The 13,577-nt window shown below is 37.5% G+C and overlaps 2 protein-coding genes across 8 annotated transcripts in view; one reads left to right on the top strand and one right to left on the bottom strand.

The window, feature by feature from the left end:
• The window catches only part of LOC122527310 (follistatin-related protein 5-like), a 52,863-nt gene extending 45,496 nt beyond the window's left edge, over positions 1–7,367 (top strand). For all 4 annotated transcript variants that reach the window (XM_043651369.1, XM_043651368.1, XM_043651370.1 and 1 more), the window contains 14 exons: positions 1,796–2,035; positions 2,406–2,590; positions 2,678–2,812; positions 2,915–3,047; positions 3,247–3,407; positions 3,605–3,728; positions 3,802–4,095; positions 4,303–4,424; positions 4,650–4,787; positions 4,877–5,092; positions 5,187–5,337; positions 5,404–5,604; positions 5,694–5,840; positions 5,924–7,367. In XM_043651369.1, the coding sequence (XP_043507304.1) occupies positions 1,796–2,035; positions 2,406–2,590; positions 2,678–2,812; positions 2,915–3,047; positions 3,247–3,407; positions 3,605–3,728; positions 3,802–4,095; positions 4,303–4,424; positions 4,650–4,787; positions 4,877–5,092; positions 5,187–5,337; positions 5,404–5,604; positions 5,694–5,840; positions 5,924–6,153 (2,477 nt within the window). In that variant the 3' untranslated portion in view covers positions 6,154–7,367. The remainder of the gene's footprint in view (positions 1–1,795; positions 2,036–2,405; positions 2,591–2,677; positions 2,813–2,914; positions 3,048–3,246; positions 3,408–3,604; positions 3,729–3,801; positions 4,096–4,302; positions 4,425–4,649; positions 4,788–4,876; positions 5,093–5,186; positions 5,338–5,403; positions 5,605–5,693; positions 5,841–5,923) is intronic.
• Positions 7,368–7,451: 84 nt separating this feature from the next.
• Positions 7,452–13,577, bottom strand: part of LOC122527308 — a 7,650-nt gene continuing 1,524 nt past the window's right edge. For 3 of the 4 annotated variants that reach the window (XM_043651362.1, XM_043651363.1, XM_043651364.1), the window contains 12 exons: positions 12,983–13,217; positions 12,699–12,901; positions 12,298–12,578; positions 11,939–12,209; positions 11,128–11,855; positions 10,606–10,878; positions 9,703–9,960; positions 8,801–9,109; positions 8,506–8,723; positions 8,312–8,428; positions 8,118–8,236; positions 7,452–8,046 (listed from right to left, as the gene is read on the bottom strand). In XM_043651362.1, coding sequence (XP_043507297.1) covers positions 7,874–8,046; positions 8,118–8,236; positions 8,312–8,428; positions 8,506–8,723; positions 8,801–9,109; positions 9,703–9,960; positions 10,606–10,878; positions 11,128–11,855; positions 11,939–12,209; positions 12,298–12,578; positions 12,699–12,901; positions 12,983–13,191 — 3,159 coding nt within the window. In that variant the 5' untranslated portion in view covers positions 13,192–13,217 and the 3' untranslated portion in view covers positions 7,452–7,873. The remainder of the gene's footprint in view (positions 8,047–8,117; positions 8,237–8,311; positions 8,429–8,505; positions 8,724–8,800; positions 9,110–9,702; positions 9,961–10,605; positions 10,879–11,127; positions 11,856–11,938; positions 12,210–12,297; positions 12,579–12,698; positions 12,902–12,982; positions 13,218–13,577) is intronic. The other variant, XM_043651365.1, reaches the window with a different exon arrangement.

Here is a 13,577-nt window from a genome sequence, read left to right as displayed (position 1 = left end):
GAGAGAGAGAGAGAGGAAGAAACCGACCATTCCCGTGATCTGTACCGTGAACGCTTTACATTCGTGGTTACGATTTTTCTAAAGCAAATTTTCCCGTTGTTCTTTCGTCAGCGCGACTGCTCCCGGCGAGAGGGGAGGGAGAGTCTGGTTCAACGTTTCCTTAATTAACTGATTATATCCCGACGAATGTATAATTTGCGACGTACAATGACGCCGTGTTCTCGCGTTCTCGCCCCTCCAACGTCGAACAACGATCGTTTGAAACGAGACTTGACTATCTTTCATCGTACCGCGGCTTTCGTTGCGATCAAACGTCGTCCATCGAAAGAGAATTGCGAAAGAAGATTTTACAGATACTGTATCTTGAGGATGAAGCAGACGACGCCGGTGACGATCACCGCGCCGACGATTTGAACGCCCACCGAGACCTTCGTGGTTACTTTCTTTCCTTTCCTCCTTTCTCTTACTCTTCCTCTGGGATCTCTGCCCCCTCGGTCAAAGATTAATATTAAATTTTCGCCTTCAGCTCCAGCCGTTCAAGCCAAATGATACGCCGCAAGAATCGCGTAGAGAACGAGCGCCAGCATTAATACCAACGCGACTACGTAGAATATCGCGCACATCGCGTTATATCAAACTTCGTCTGTCCGGTCAAGGAGTAATTCGATTACGCGGCGCGATCCCCGCGCAACTTCTCCTCGCACAGCGCGGACAAACAAACGTAATATGGAGGCATATCGATTTTTCCCGTGATTACTCGGTACGTGTCCGTGCTGGAAAATTGAAACGCGCAACGACAACAACGACGACGACAAGCGCGTTCAATTATCAACGATCGGCGATATTAAAATATCAGAAAACGATTGATATTTGCGCGAGGCACAAAGACGAAAGCCGGCGTGTTGCTGGTAATTGCCGGTAATAATTACTCGAGGCATTGCCGTGAATTTTACAGATCCGAGTGCTAATTAACGTCAATCACTGGCCGGTGCCGGTATTAATTACAACAAACACGCCGTGCGAAATATTTGTACCGGGGTTGCGGGCGCGGGCGCGGGCGCGGGCGAACAACGGCCCGACAAATTGCACGAAGAATTTGCAACGAGCGCTGGCTCGACCAAAGAATTCAACGGCTTCAAACGGATTCCCCGACGGACGTGTAAAACGTGTAAAACACGTCGATGCAAAACCCGAAATAACAGTGGAGATATTCGCCCGAAAATTTCTCCAGCTGCGATCCTCTTTTCCGCGCCGCGTTCCGTTCTTCGCGTCAAATGCGCGTAACAAGAGGATTCTCGTAACCCCCGGAAACGGAATCTCCCCGGCAATAAAATATTCGAGAGTCTCTTTGATGAATAAACGAACTCGAGGCGAAAGGGAAAGACGAGGAGGAGACAGCGACAGTTCTGTGAACGCGAGAGTGGGGAGGAAGAAGAAAGAAAGGGAAAAGCGAGACGTATATACAATCCGCCTGGTAGCCGGAGAATTTGAATAATTTTAACCGAGGATCGGAGAGCTGGCGAGGCATCGAATCCAATTCTGGAGCACTTGAGAGATCGTGTACGTAGGTAGGTACGTAGGTACGTCGTCAGGCAACCGCGCGACCATCGGGAAAAACAAATCGCACGTGTATTTGCGGAATCAATCACCCGGGGGATAGCTTTCCTCGGTTGTTGTTGAAAGCCAACGGCGAAATCGTGATGTCTCCGTTATTTTTCTCTCTCTCTCTCTCTCTCTCTCTCTCTCTCTCTCTCTCTCTCTCTCTCTCTCTCTCTCTCTCTTTCTCTCTCTGCAGGTCGGCATCCGATCGATGCCTGCGCGACGAAATATTGCGGGATCGGCAAGGAATGCGAACTCTCGCCGAGCAACACCACCGTCGCCGTCTGCGTTTGCATACGAAAGTGCCCGCGAAGGCATCGGCCGGTCTGCGCCAGCAACGGCAAGATCTACGCGAATCACTGCGAGCTGCACAAAGCTGCCTGCCACTCGGAGTCACCGTTGACCAGAAGCAGACTGATGCGATGTCTACATCACGGTGAGGATTACATATCCTCGATTACATATTTCGTTTTATTTAGTTTTATTTCTTACAAACCGTCCGTCACGCTGCTTGCATTAATAAATATCGATCACGTTGCCGCGCGTGCACGCAAACGGATTGATACCACGGAATTGATATGGCATTCGTTCGACAAGGACGAGGCAAATTACGGGAGCAATTCTTTAACAGAATTTTCTAACGTGTTACTCGTTGTATCCGGACTGTCTGAAACTTGAAACTTGAAACCGGAAGATACAAACGCGAAATGAAGCTTTGATTTAGCTTTCACACAATGATCGATATTGTCGGATTAAGTCGCGTTCAGATGCAAATTTTGATCCATGCGATTTTTTTCTAAATCCAGACATCGAGAACGCTCACATTCGAAGAACCCTGCACGTGAATAGAACGTCGCCCAAAACGGGCAAGATCGTTTCTTATCCGAGATCGAGGAGTCGAAAGAAGGGCGGTTTGAAGGATAACTTGATACCGGACAAGAACGACTCCGACTCGAAGGAGTGCTCGAATCAAGAATACGAAATAATGAAGGTAAGACGGAGGTATCCGGCGAAATGTCGCCTTACAGCTTCCTCTGTGGTCGAATGTTGCGCGACTCTATTTCTCCTTTCATTCCAGGATAATTTGCTACTCTACAATCACGCGAGATTAATGTCGCAAGACAACCACAGCAAAGAATACCTCGTTAGTATAATGTTTTCTCACTACGATCGAAATAACAATGGCAACTTGGAACGCGAAGAACTGGAACAGGTAACTCTCCTTCGCTTTAGTTTCGCCGCGACTCGAAGATTGTTCGATTGTCTTCTATATATATATATATATATATTTCACGTGACAAACGGTGATTTATAGTTCGCAGAGAACGAGGACTTGGAAGAGTTGTGCAGAGGCTGCAATCTTGGTCACATGATCAGCTACGACGATACGGACGGCGATGGGAAACTGAACGTGAATGAATTTTACATGGCGTTCAGTAAACTTTACAGTGAGCACTCGATCTTACGATTACAGTCACACCGAAACGCGAAAACAAAAAACTTGGCAAAAGTTTTTCTCCTTCTCTTGAACGTTCAGCAACGTTTCTCGTTTGATCACAAAGGACGAGATGCATATAATGCGTGTATATAAAAAAAACAAAGAAAAGTCTTTGCATACTCAAATACAGCTCGATCGTTCGTACGTAGGTGTCTCGGTAGTATCTCTGGACAAATCCCTCGAGGTGAATCACATCTCTGCCAGGGTGGGCGATAATGTGGAAATTAAATGCGATGTCACGGGAACACCGCCGCCGCCGTTAATGTGGCGCCGCAATGGGGCTGATTTAGAAACGTTAAACGAATCTGAGGTACAACGAACGATTTCTTAAAAAAAAAAAAAAAAAAAAAAAAAAGATCGTTAGTTTTCCTTTTCACGTCTTTATAATAAATAATTCGATAATTCACGTATTTACGCACGTATTTTTGTAACAAATAATTCGACAAGTGAGCTTCCATTTCGTCGACGATAATCACGAATCGATAATCACTTTCTTTCCCTCGCTAGATTCGAGTGTTCAACGATGGTAGCCTTTATCTAACGAAAGTGCAACTGATACACGCTGGAAATTACACTTGCCACGCAGTTAGGAACCAAGACGTCGTTCAAACTCACATACTAACTATTCACAGTAAGTATCTCGAGTATATCGCAACGAATGGACAATGATGGATTTTTACGAGAACGTTTTTTTGGGTCTTCAGCGATTCCCGAAGTGAAGGTAACACCGCGATTCCAAGCGAAACGTTTAAAAGAGGAAGCGAGTATAAGGTGTCACGTGGCTGGTGAACCTCTTCCGCGAGTGGAATGGTTGAAAAATGACGAAGCGCTGAACCACGATCAACCGGACAAGTACAATCTTGTTGGAAACGGTACCAAGCTCGTCATTAAAAACGTTGATTACGCCGACACTGGAGCGTACATGTGTCAAGCTAGTAGTATCGGTGGAATTACTAGAGACATCAGTAGTTTGGTGGTTCAAGAACAACCTACTCCAAGTAAGTCACTGCTTGTCACGCATATGTGTAGATCTGTTCTCCTGCGTATTGAATAAAGCAATAAGTAATATAGTTCGTACGACACAGTAATAACAATAATTAATGAAAAAAAAGAAGTTTCTCGTACGAAATATATATTCGTAAATATAAAGAAATATAATCATTTATGAATTTAGATAAATCAATGACAATTATGTTTTTACCTAGCGACCGAGAACGAGGAGCGAAGATTCTTTTCTTTCCACAATTGGGGCATTCTGGTATACGAGCCGTCTACTTGCCGGCCGCGGCATGAAATTCGATCTACGGATGTCATACCTGGTACACAGGTGAAATAAAACGCGTTGTTAAATATTTTGTCTATTTATCATACAAACTCGGTTCAGATTTCTATTGTTCAAGACTTTCGTATGTTAATTGCATTTTTTTATCGAACGTCACTGTCGTTGCATCAACAATGTTACGAATACTTTCAAATATTTAATAATTACAAGCGATAGCCTGGAACAACAAATTTAGTTTCATATTTTTACATGTTAAATTTTGTAACTTAGGAATACGTGTGTGGCGTTCAGGGTGTTCCTTGTTCGTGGGGACGTGCGATCAATGTGGCAAATCGGTACGTGTACGTCAGCCAACCGGATAAAGATCGTGTACTTGTCATCAGCGAGATACAAATGGTCATAGTCGACGTGAGTAAACTTGCACTTTGTTAACGTTACTTTTACTCGTTAAATGCAACTGTCACCATTAAAAGTGACTGGTGCTCTTTTCATTTCAGGTGGTACCGACCGACAAGAATCCTGTTCAGCTCTGGTACGTTCCCTCTCTTGATCAAGTATGGATATTGAACTGGCGGAACGAGAAAGACATCGATGTAAAAACCGTACAAGTAATAGAGGATGCTGCTCAAAAGAAAAAGCACCGAGCCATTCGACCAGAGCCGATCGATGCGCAATTTGATATAATTCAAAACATTTATATACCCGAACCACAAGCAAGTCTCTTAATTGTTAAAAATGTCCTCGTCTATTCTAGAGCTGTACTACGTAAGCAAGGTACTAACACGTATATATCTTTTTATCTTTTAGGATATTGAAAACGTGTTCAAATACGGTTACGTGAGTCACGCGAATCAACGTAACATGTATAAACTTGATTTGAAAAATATGAAATATACACGCAGCGCCGATCTAAGCTCTTACAACTGTGTTCCAGTGAATGTCCAATTTTCAGTTCTATGTAAGTAATTTGCTTCAGCATAAATATTCGATACAAATCTGCACGTATACTTTTTCTATTTTTCAGATGGATTCGTAGTGATCGAATGTCAAGAACCAGTTACCAACCGACCAACGGGTCAATTGTTGCTTGATTACCTAACTGACACCGTTCTTGCGTACAAGCCGAATCTTTTAGGAAAACCAACAATATCACCTGATTCTCGTCACCTTGTCACTTTAGACAAACAGGACACAGGCGTAACTCTAGTCGTACAAGAAATATCTTGTAATTAGAATTTATTTTTTCTTCGTTAACTTATTAACGATATTGCTCGTAACAATCAACCAATTTTTTTTTTTTTTTTTCTTTTTCAGCCGATGGTCTAAAATTCGCATTCGACGTAAAAACGACATTGAATATCAGCGATATCGCGCTCTACCCGTCACAAACGACACATGGTTACGATATTTACGCATCATCCATTGACAAAGAGAACATTCTCTTCCTCGACTTATCCACTGGTATAAGAAAAAATTGTTAAACGCAATTGTTAAACTTTGACATCTGCAATATGAAAAGTTAAAATATTAATTTCCCGTTACAGGTAAAGTAGAAATGATAACAGGCGTAGGTAAAGCAACGTCGCCTAATTTAACGAAATGGGGAAATCCAAATAGGCCAATTGTACAAAGTGGCATATTTGGCAAATACATGGTCAGCCCATCTAGCGATGCACTGTTCGTTTTAAACGGCGAAACCCGAACGATAAATTGCGAGATCGGAGGCCTGGAACATCCTGGAGCAGTGGTATGGTTCACAGTGTCTTTACATTAAGCAATCAAGAAATTTTAACAACGATACACGGCGCGTATAGATAAAGAAAAGTAGCCAAGCACAGAAGAAACAGTGATATGTACATCACCATTTGAACAAAAAGAGTAGAATAATTGTAGTTTCGTTAGGTTAGAAAAAGGAACGGTTGAAACAAATTTTGAGAAATATATTCTAACACCAACATACCATTATTTATGGTTATCGTTAAAATATCTAAAAAGTTTCCGAGTACCGCTCTTCAATAATTAATGGCGTATTTTTGACACCATCGAGCGAACAAACGTTTTTGATCGTTACAATGCAAATATTTATCGCGGAACATTTATCGATAAGGTTTTTAATGTACATACCAAAGATCGTCTTTTACATATATATTTAACGTACCTAATCGTTACCCTATCGGTGGCCTTAGTTTCCCTCGATTTTGCATATCTCAATCTTTGTACTCGTATATTTCTCTTTTGAAATAAACTTTCGATGGCTATAAAGATACAATTCTTCCAAATAGCAATTAGAACAATGCGGTATTTCCTACCCAATATTGTAAATTATTGAATCCTAGTATTACTGAACTCAATCTAACGAAACAATATACAAATTTCGCAATTTTTATTTCCAACAAAATATTAAAAATTTTTCATTTTTCAATACCAAGATTCAATATTGTAACCAAGGATTCATTTATATTAATTGGTTAATTTAAAAAAACAAGAAACAATCATAAAATTACATAAAGTACCGAGTAAACACAAATATAAAACGATATAATCAGTTCCTAGTTGGCAGGTTTTGATCGAAAAATTGAAACAGTTTCTTTCAAGATAATTTTTACAATAACTTGTACGCCAAAAACGTATAATACAGTCATCGAGCCACAAATAGTATATTAACAACGGGTATGATGATTATGTATTATAACGCATGCGTGTGTCGATTGTACGCGTGAGGATACGAGCGCATATAACAAGTAAAATGAATATCTTGTAATAAAATTACAACAAAACTAATTTAATAAATAATCTGCAAATACAAACTTTTTTTGCTACAATGTACATGCAGATTACGAACATCTTAGCAGTCTTGTATCCATTCAGATAAAAAGAAAATAATGATACAGTTGAATGGTTACACTCCATCGTTAAGGATCGTACTTTTTAAGTGTGTCTAGTCGTAACGTTCGCCTTTATTCACTAATAAATTACGTCTGTTCAAAACCTCAAAGTCTACTTTAATCACCTACTACTGTACAAATTCGACGTACGTTCACGCACTAATCTGGTATAAATACGCTTAGTTCCTTCCAAATTATTAACTTTTTCTTACCCAACTGCTCTTTTCATGTTAAACATCATTAATAATCTGGTAACAACATACCTTCCAACTCAGTAAACGGTCATTGATAAAATGTACCAATCCACAATACTCGACAGTCAATGAATTTACACGTGTACATCACGTTGTAAGATATTCACTACGAATTTAACAGCGACAATAGTGTAAGAAAGGAAAAGAGACACAGAGACAGATCATGAACGAATTATTAGGAAAATAGATCGAGAAATTTCTGAGCAGTTTCCCATTCAGTATGACGCAGTTCGATCAACATATAAACGCAACACCTTATAAACTCTTCTCTTGATTTCCTATATTCTATTCTGTTTCTCACACTTTTTATCTCACTGGCACTGCCTGTTTGCCAGTTTCTTTGTTCCAGCACTGGTTATATATTACACGATTTTAAATTGGTCCCTTGCCGACTGTAAAAAAGTATATATGCGTTGCTAAAATCTTCCTCCTGTGGTTTTTGTCTGCTAGTAATTTCATCATTGTAGTAGTACCACATATCGGTGCGAGGATTTTTCGCGTATGCGGTATAGTGACCAGCTGAAACCCCTGTGATATAACAACAGAGATCAAAACACCATGATAGTTTTAACTAAAATGCGTGAAACAATGATACATACCTCCGAAATGACAAACACACGCGTAAAGATCGTACAAGTGTTGCCCAACACTTAAACCGACCAAAGGAAATGTAACTTTATCGTCCAATTTCATACTAGTACATTCATAAAATACGAATCTATAACAAAAAAAAAAAAAGAAATACAATTATCATATTGCAGAACAGTCGTTATGCAATCAAAAATAGACATACCGTTTCAAATACACTATGAGGAACTTGGGATATCTATGAACTGTGAGCGTTTTTGTGGCACACCGATTTCGTTCACATTTTGGACAAAACCACGGATTGTGTTCATCTAATGTTTCGCTGCAAAGTATATATTGTACCAATTATTTCAAAAACTTTTAATACGGAACAATTTCAATCGTAACAATAAACTCTACCTTTGACTAAATGCTTGAAGACAATCATATAAAGATAAGGGATGATGAGGCCTTTGTTTGCTGACGCTAACATGATCGATAGGGGATGCGATCTTAGGAACCTGTTCTGTGTAACGTACAGCTAAAGTATCGCCATTACACAAGATTACCATACCCGTTTCAGGTACACTGCACCCTGTACAATGTGTAGTATACATGCAACGAGAACAATGATGCCCCTATTAAAAAAGATACTTTAGCCGATGTATTTAACCACTTATTGAAAGTATGAAAAATAACAGATAAAGATTCCAACCTGTCCTGTAACAAAATGAAGTGTATAATTCCCTTCTTGTGATACATTCTTTCTTACAATATCGTACAAATCTTTCGCGTTTACTCTCGAAGGTAATCTTACTAAATGCGGATACCCAAAAAGTTTTGTTCCTTTACGGTTGTTTGTCGTCTCGTTCGTCGTATCATGTCGCAAGACCAATGGTACATTTAATATCCTAACTGCAGGTCTCGGTCTGCCTGTCTGATCTATTTTAATAAAGGACGATGCAGTCATATAAGTTGAACACATTGGACACATTTGCGGTTCCGTTTGATTTTTGAAGTAATTCTGTTAAATCAAACGTAAAATAATGATTTAGAGTGCACGTAACGCGCCAGATTTATATACATTCCAAAAATTCAATTTTTACAATGTGATACCATTTATCAAAGAATAATACCCTCAGTGTACAGCAGCTTCAGATTAGTCTGAATTGAGTTCCAAAATGTATATCTTTTGGCTTGCGGATTGTACTCAAATAGCGAATCATACGGGTTTCCATCTTTTCGTTTCCAAATACCTCTACTTCGTACGAAGTTTCCTGGGCTAATTGGTAACGGAAAGCTATTTCTGATTCCCGTACGTACCCTTATGATACCGTCCGGCTAGAACGTTTGTTGACTTAATCTCAGACCTTCCCGAGGTGAAACTGTGGTAACTATATGTACCTTGCCTGCACACCCCTCCCGCTAGATTGAAGCTGCCGTTTTCATCATCGGGTTTTTATATTCATATCAATTGAAATATCGAATAAAATATCAATAACAATGAAGAAAACTAAAAATTAATTGAGAAAAAAAAGAAAACTTCATCCTTTAATATTATTCGTCCTCAAAAATATAGTGAGAAAATAAAACTGCAGAACAAACAGAGTAGCATACCTCGATACAAGTATCACACATAACAAAATTGCAACTGTTCCCGCTGTGCCTTTTCAAATCTCCGTCCAATTCTTCGAGACAAATTGTACATGGAATTTCTTCACCCGTCACTGTACATTTTTGACAGGAATCAGTCTCCGTCACGCGATCTCCACCACCATCTGGTACTGAAGTGTACGCATCAGGAGGTTCCGTGAGTTCAAAGGCATATATAGATCGATTTGTATCATTGATGTGTCTCAAGAGTGTATTGTCATCCTTAAATGTAAAACCTTGATGTACAATCCAACAATGACAATTCCGTCTAGTGCGATAAGTTACAGCAAACAAGATACATAATTCCTGATACCTACGGTGCAAGGGTAAAATAATATAATCGAGAAATAACGGCCACAGTTGGCCAGTAACAAGAAAATAAATAAGGAAAACCAAATATAAATATAAATATAAATATAAATATAAATATAAATATAAATATAAATATAAATATAAATATATATAGAATATATATGGAAATTAAATTTGTATGATGGAATGTAGCCTCGTAACTTAATTTCATGTTACGAGAATGTTCTTCCATAACATTTACTCTCGGAGAGCAGTATCAACGATTATCGAGACTACTCGATAAGCCGTCTTCTTCACCCTCCGTAATTATTCTCGCATTAACATATAGACCCACGCACCGTTTTTTTTTTTTTTTTTTTATGATATGGAATAAAATTGAATTTTATTCCTAGTAAAAACAAATAACTTGAAACATTTTTAAAAAGTATACTAGATTGAAAGATTATTTAAATAACTTAATTATTCAAATGACTACTGCATAAATCCACAAACTTTTCTAGATACATTTAAACAAACAGAAAATTATCTCTCGCAAGTAAAACGATATATGCTTACCAGTATCTTTGATATATGATTTTCTAAAACTTCAGCAAGTGCAATATTTGCTACTGCAATATTTTCTTTGCCAAGTGTTTTTAATAGCTCCTCCTTCAGTTTTCCAATGCGTGATTGTTTGTTTAATGAAACAACGCACCTTATTGGTTGATCTCCGTTTGCGGGAACATATGTAACGTTTAATTGCCTCTCCATCGCATGAGGTAGCGGTACTGATAAATACATGAAAGGTTCATACGTAACAGAAACATGATCACATACTGCGCAAACAACCTATAAAGCAAGAAAAGTATCAGAATGTAAATTATTTTATATATGAATAACATATATATTATATAGTTTAAATATTATTATATATCAGCAAAATGAGACCTGCTTTTTATACTTCCCAAAACAAGAAGGTATAACTGCTGAACTTTAATATAGGACACATGTTACGGTAAAAGCCAATTATATGTGTCAATTACCCCAACGTAGTCTCCATACTATATCATGTATGACTGTATGATACAGTAAATTTACCTTGCTTTTAAACTGTCCCTGGAAAGTATCAACAATAATACTTCTATTAGATTTTAAATGTTTTGCCCAATGTTTGTCGGCCTCGAGTTCATCTTGTGCTTCTATAGCACCATTCCCATAACTTTGTGAGATTCGCGTACAGTGAGAGCTAATGCTTCCCTGGCCATCACGTTTATGATTTTTCTCTTGATCATCCAATCTCATCCGTTTTACATTACATTTCTCTAAGCCATTATCATACTCCATATCAGAACCACTTGATGTATAATCTACACCACAATTGACTTTTTGAACATTGACTTCTTTTATTCTTTTGATACTGACACTTTTATTGTCAAAATCATGATTTTCCATTAAATTTGAATTGTCTAAAGGCATTCTACGAACATTTTCTTTTGGAAACTTTTGAGAATCGTAATGAATCTCGTTGTTACATTCTTGTTGTGTTACCAAAAAATTTGCATTACTAGTTTTTGCTTCTTTATGAATATCATAAAGACCGTGATATTTTGGAACATTTTTCGAAAGTTCGATTAATGTTTCTAGCCTTAATGAAGGCGTAACTTCATTTTTTTTCTCATCGACTACATTGTGAATAAACGTGTTTGACTTTGCTTCGACAGTTTCATCAGAATCAAGTGTCTCTTCGTCGTCATCGCCATCATTTAAAGGCGATCCTCGTGGCGAATTTGCAATACTATCTAATTCACCTATCGGCGAACCTAAATCTATAATGAATTATTTCTTATAATTTCTGTTTGTATGCAATGCGTAATATTTATTATTAATCTATATTAATTTATACTTTTACCTCTTGGTGAGCCTGCCATTGTAACATTAGGGCTATTTGGACATTCTGGTGATGGTAAACAATCATACATTTCCAATAAATCCGTATTACAATTGGAATTACTAGTGGCAGTGACTGGGGACATGGTTTTCCCGTTTGAATTCTCAATTGAATTAATAGAGTTGGCAGTGGTTGTAGATGATGGAGTTTGACAATTTTTTGTACACTTTGCTGTATTCATTTGTTCATGTAAGGAATCCAGTAAAAGTGCAAGAAATTCTTGACAATCATGCTGATAATTAACAATATTATTCATAATAATTATTTAGTATTATTTAGTAATAGTTACACAGTTTATAAAAATTTATTTTTACAATTACCTGTCTATAGTCTTTAAATTGTGAATGATACGCTCCTAACGTTTGTTTAAACTCAGTAGGCCTAAGAACACTATATTTGCCAGACCACATTTTGCCAAGGAGTACACTAAAATGTGCCATCAATGATCCTGGAGGAGGTAGTTTTTCCCCCCTCTGCTGCAAATCCAAAAAATGTCGCAGGACGGGTGGTGTTGCAGTTAAACATTGCAAACCAGCAGCCATAAAGCAAGTATTACCAAGATTACGAAGCCCACATACTCCAGCACGTAAAACTACATCTTCTGCAACATAAATACATACTGTTCATTAAAAAATATTGTTTAATTGTAAACTTAATAATAATAAATAAATAAATTCAGAATGAAGCTAAATTACAGAAATATACAAATATTTGTACACACCCATTGGAGAATCATCTTGAGAATCTCCACCTTCTGAAAACAAATTATTTAGAGCTGGAGTACCGGGAGGTAAAAATGGACCATACTCTATACCAGTTCCGCTATCTCCAATAGGATCTGCACCAACATCTGTGAAATCATTTAAACCTGGTGGTGGTGGAAGTGGAATAGCATAATCTGATGTAGAACTATTTGCTTCAGTCCTACAGCAAGAATGTTGAATTAAATTAACATGATTTGGTATATATAACTATAATGTGTACACACAATGCTAATGTATCTACCATGTATCTTCTATGCCCATATTAACTTCTGATGAAAGCAGTTTATCCTCCTGGAGAGTTAGAGTATGATCTAAAGAAGATGTCAAAGGGCTAAGACCAGTAGAATCTAACACCTCTGATATCTCTGCAACTTCAGGCAGATAAAAAATTTCAGACGATCCAATCATTGAAATATTTTCTACTTCTGAGACATCCACCTTATTGTCCATTCAGATAGTAAAATACCAAGTGTTACCTAAAAGTATAGTTATTACAAAAGAAAGAATCAATGTACATTTGTTAAAATCAACATTATATCTTCTACAAATATATACATATATGTGTATATGTATATGAATGGCTTTATATATATTATAAATATATTTTTGAAAAGACTTTTTTATATTCATAGGTTATAAACAAATAAAAGATTATATTTATCTTAAGAAAAATTTATGAAATTAATAATTTACGCAGATAGCAAATACAAATATAGTATGCATGAAAATATAAGTATCTATTAACATGAAACATTATATTGTAAAGTACATTTACAAAAGATTTTATAAGATTTACTTGTTACTTTGTTTTTTCTCTTAATTTTTTTTTTTTTTTT

The sequence above is a fragment of the Frieseomelitta varia genome, unplaced genomic scaffold (genome assembly GCF_011392965.1).
Source record: "Frieseomelitta varia isolate USP_RPSP 00005682 unplaced genomic scaffold, Fvar_1.2 scaffold_215, whole genome shotgun sequence".
In the NCBI taxonomy this organism is placed as follows: domain Eukaryota; kingdom Metazoa; phylum Arthropoda; class Insecta; order Hymenoptera; family Apidae; genus Frieseomelitta; species Frieseomelitta varia.
The sequence above is the reverse complement of the archived record's forward strand: the minus strand, read 5'-3'. Positions and strand labels throughout refer to the sequence as shown.